The sequence below is a fragment of the Dinoponera quadriceps genome, unplaced genomic scaffold (assembly GCF_001313825.1).
Source record: "Dinoponera quadriceps isolate SergipeBrazil2010 unplaced genomic scaffold, ASM131382v1 scaffold554, whole genome shotgun sequence".
Taxonomy (NCBI): domain Eukaryota; kingdom Metazoa; phylum Arthropoda; class Insecta; order Hymenoptera; family Formicidae; genus Dinoponera; species Dinoponera quadriceps.
The window spans coordinates 35,694-38,081 of record NW_014554645.1 but is presented as its reverse complement, the minus strand read 5'-3'; the positions used below and the strand labels follow the sequence as shown (position 1 = coordinate 38,081).

The following is a 2,388-nucleotide window of genomic DNA, read 5'->3' as shown; positions in this document are numbered from 1 at the left end:
ACAAAGAATATTTCAATTATTTTAACCAAATTTTTTCTATTGTTTTTCAAAATATTCGCCTTTATGATATATGCACTTCTGTATCTGGCAGAACTAGTCTTGAAAACACTGGGCTCACTATTTTGTGTCCATCTCAGAAACAAGGTTTTCGTAGGCTTCTACCGCCGCTTTCGAATTGATGAATTTCCATGCATTTTGCTTTTAATTAATGGGAAGAGGAAGAAGTCACAAGGTGCTAGGTCAGAACTATAAGGCAAATAAGTCATCACTTCCACTCCTGATGCGACCAAAAATTCTGTTGTTTGAGCTGCATTGTGTGATGATACATTGTCTTGATGCAACTGGATTCGTTTTCTTGGTCGTTTCTCACGTACTTGTTCGAAAACAGTTTGCAAGCAAATGCCGGTGTACCATTCGGCATTGACTGTAGAGCAGTCCTCTAATGAAATAATAGCAACATGACCAGTATGTTTAAAGAAATAAGCCACAATTTTCTTGCCAGAGCTTCATCCGCGTTTCATTTCTGTAGGTTTCTCTTTGTCTTGAAAGATTCACTGAGTCGATTGTCGCTTACTTTATGGCTCGTAACAATAAATCTAAGTTTCGTCACCTGTTACAATGTCAAACACTGATTTTGCCTGGCCTTGATTGAATTTCTTGATCATTTCCTTGCACCAGTCCACACGCGCTTTCTTTTGAACTTTTGTTAAGTTGTGTGGTATCCATTGAGCACAAAGCTTCCTTACGGCAAGATGATGTAAGATGGTTTTGATTTGGGTCATACCTATACCTAAGGATGCCTAAATATTCCTGTAAATGCAGTGGTATCTGCCTCTATCATGGTGCGCACGGCGTCGACATTTTCTACAGTAACTGTAGTGACAGGCCGTCCTTTACGATGCTCGTCTTTGAGCAAAACACGTCCACGCTAAAATTCGTTAAACCACCGTTCAACAGTTGCCAAGGATAGTACTTCATCACCAAACAATTGCTTGATTTTTTACGAGCATTGTTGTCGAGTCAGCCCCTCTTTAAAATCGTAGAAAAATATGGCTCGATAATGTTCTCGTGTTAATTCCATTTTGTGTCAAAATGTTTTTCTGTAAAATTACTGTAAATATAAAAAAAAATATTTTAATAATCTGTCATAGCTATTTAGCATAAAAAATGTCAAAGGATTCAAAAAAAATATTGTCGACAACATCATCATATAGGAAATAACCGAACCGCAAAACTTTCAGAGCAACCTACGTATAACACAAGGTTGTGTACCGAAAAGAAGCACACCTTTCACTATCAGTTGATACTCATCGTTACTAAGAGATTTTCAGAAGTACAAAGTGCACCGTTGGAATCTGGACATGAAAATGTTTTATTGGAAAAGTCGTTTATTAGAGCTAATATTAAACATGCAAAGAAATATTCAACTTAATATTCAATTTAAGGGATTCTTTCTGAGTCCTCTCACTCGATGTAGCCGTCCTGCACCTCGGTTACCGTCTTGATACTGGTTTCTAAAACAGAAGCACCCCGCCAACTCTGCCTTGACCGCGAACGTTACCTCGATGGTAGCCCGGAAGAAGACCACGTTGGGATATCTGAACTTATTGGTAACCTTCCGACTACGTCCCGAGCGTAGTAGTCAAGAGGGTTCAAGTCAGGACTACTGGGAGGACAGAAGTCTTTGGACCAGAATATGTCGACAATGTTGGAGAGCCCATTCAGAACCAAATGACACGTGTGAGCGGATGTACCGTCTTGTTAGGCGATATACAGACTTCCCGAAATAACGTTTTCCATCCAAAGCTTTACCACCGTCCTTAGGATCTCCAAATAGGTCTTTGGGTTTTCCAAAATAAGGTCTTGGGTTCTTTGAATGAGTTTCGGAGTTATTCTCGCCTTCTCCCTTACTTGGATCTTCTTTGTCGGGATGAAGAAGGCCTTCTCGGAGTCCTCTAAGGCAGCGTACCTCTGGGCAACATCGTATATAGTCGACCTAGAATATTCGAAAAACATTACATCGTTTGGCGTCCTTTCGGTGCAAAGACTATCAATTGTCGTCACCCTCCGGTTATAGTCCGGGTTTAAAAGGTAAAACCACTTTAGAATCCAAAAAAGTCTGACTTTACCGATTTTGTTAAGGGGGAAGTCTACTGTGACAAGGGAAAAAACAGGCCGATTTTCCGAATTTTTTTTCTAACAAAATGTGACTCGTACATTAAATTAAATTAAACCGTCATCTTTATTATATATTCAAGTATTTGTAAAAAAATTTTCAAGTCGAAATATTCAAAATTGCCGTCGTGGCACTCCTTCAAGTGCAGGTCCGTTTTTTTTAGGTGCCCAAACGGTGTACATGAAATCTCACGTCTGGGTGATCTGAAACAA

The 2,388-nt window shown here is 39.4% G+C and overlaps 1 protein-coding gene across 1 annotated transcript in view; it reads right to left on the bottom strand.

Moving 5' to 3' along the window:
- Positions 1-265: 265 nt before the first annotated feature.
- The window catches only part of LOC106740590, an 11,901-nt gene continuing 9,778 nt past the window's right edge, over positions 266-2,388 (bottom strand). Inside the window, exons 2-3 of the mRNA XM_014611780.1 lie at positions 1,813-1,996; positions 266-439 (exon numbers count right to left, since the gene is read on the bottom strand). Of these exons, the coding sequence (XP_014467266.1) occupies positions 266-439; positions 1,813-1,996 (358 nt within the window). The remainder of the gene's footprint in view (positions 440-1,812; positions 1,997-2,388) is intronic.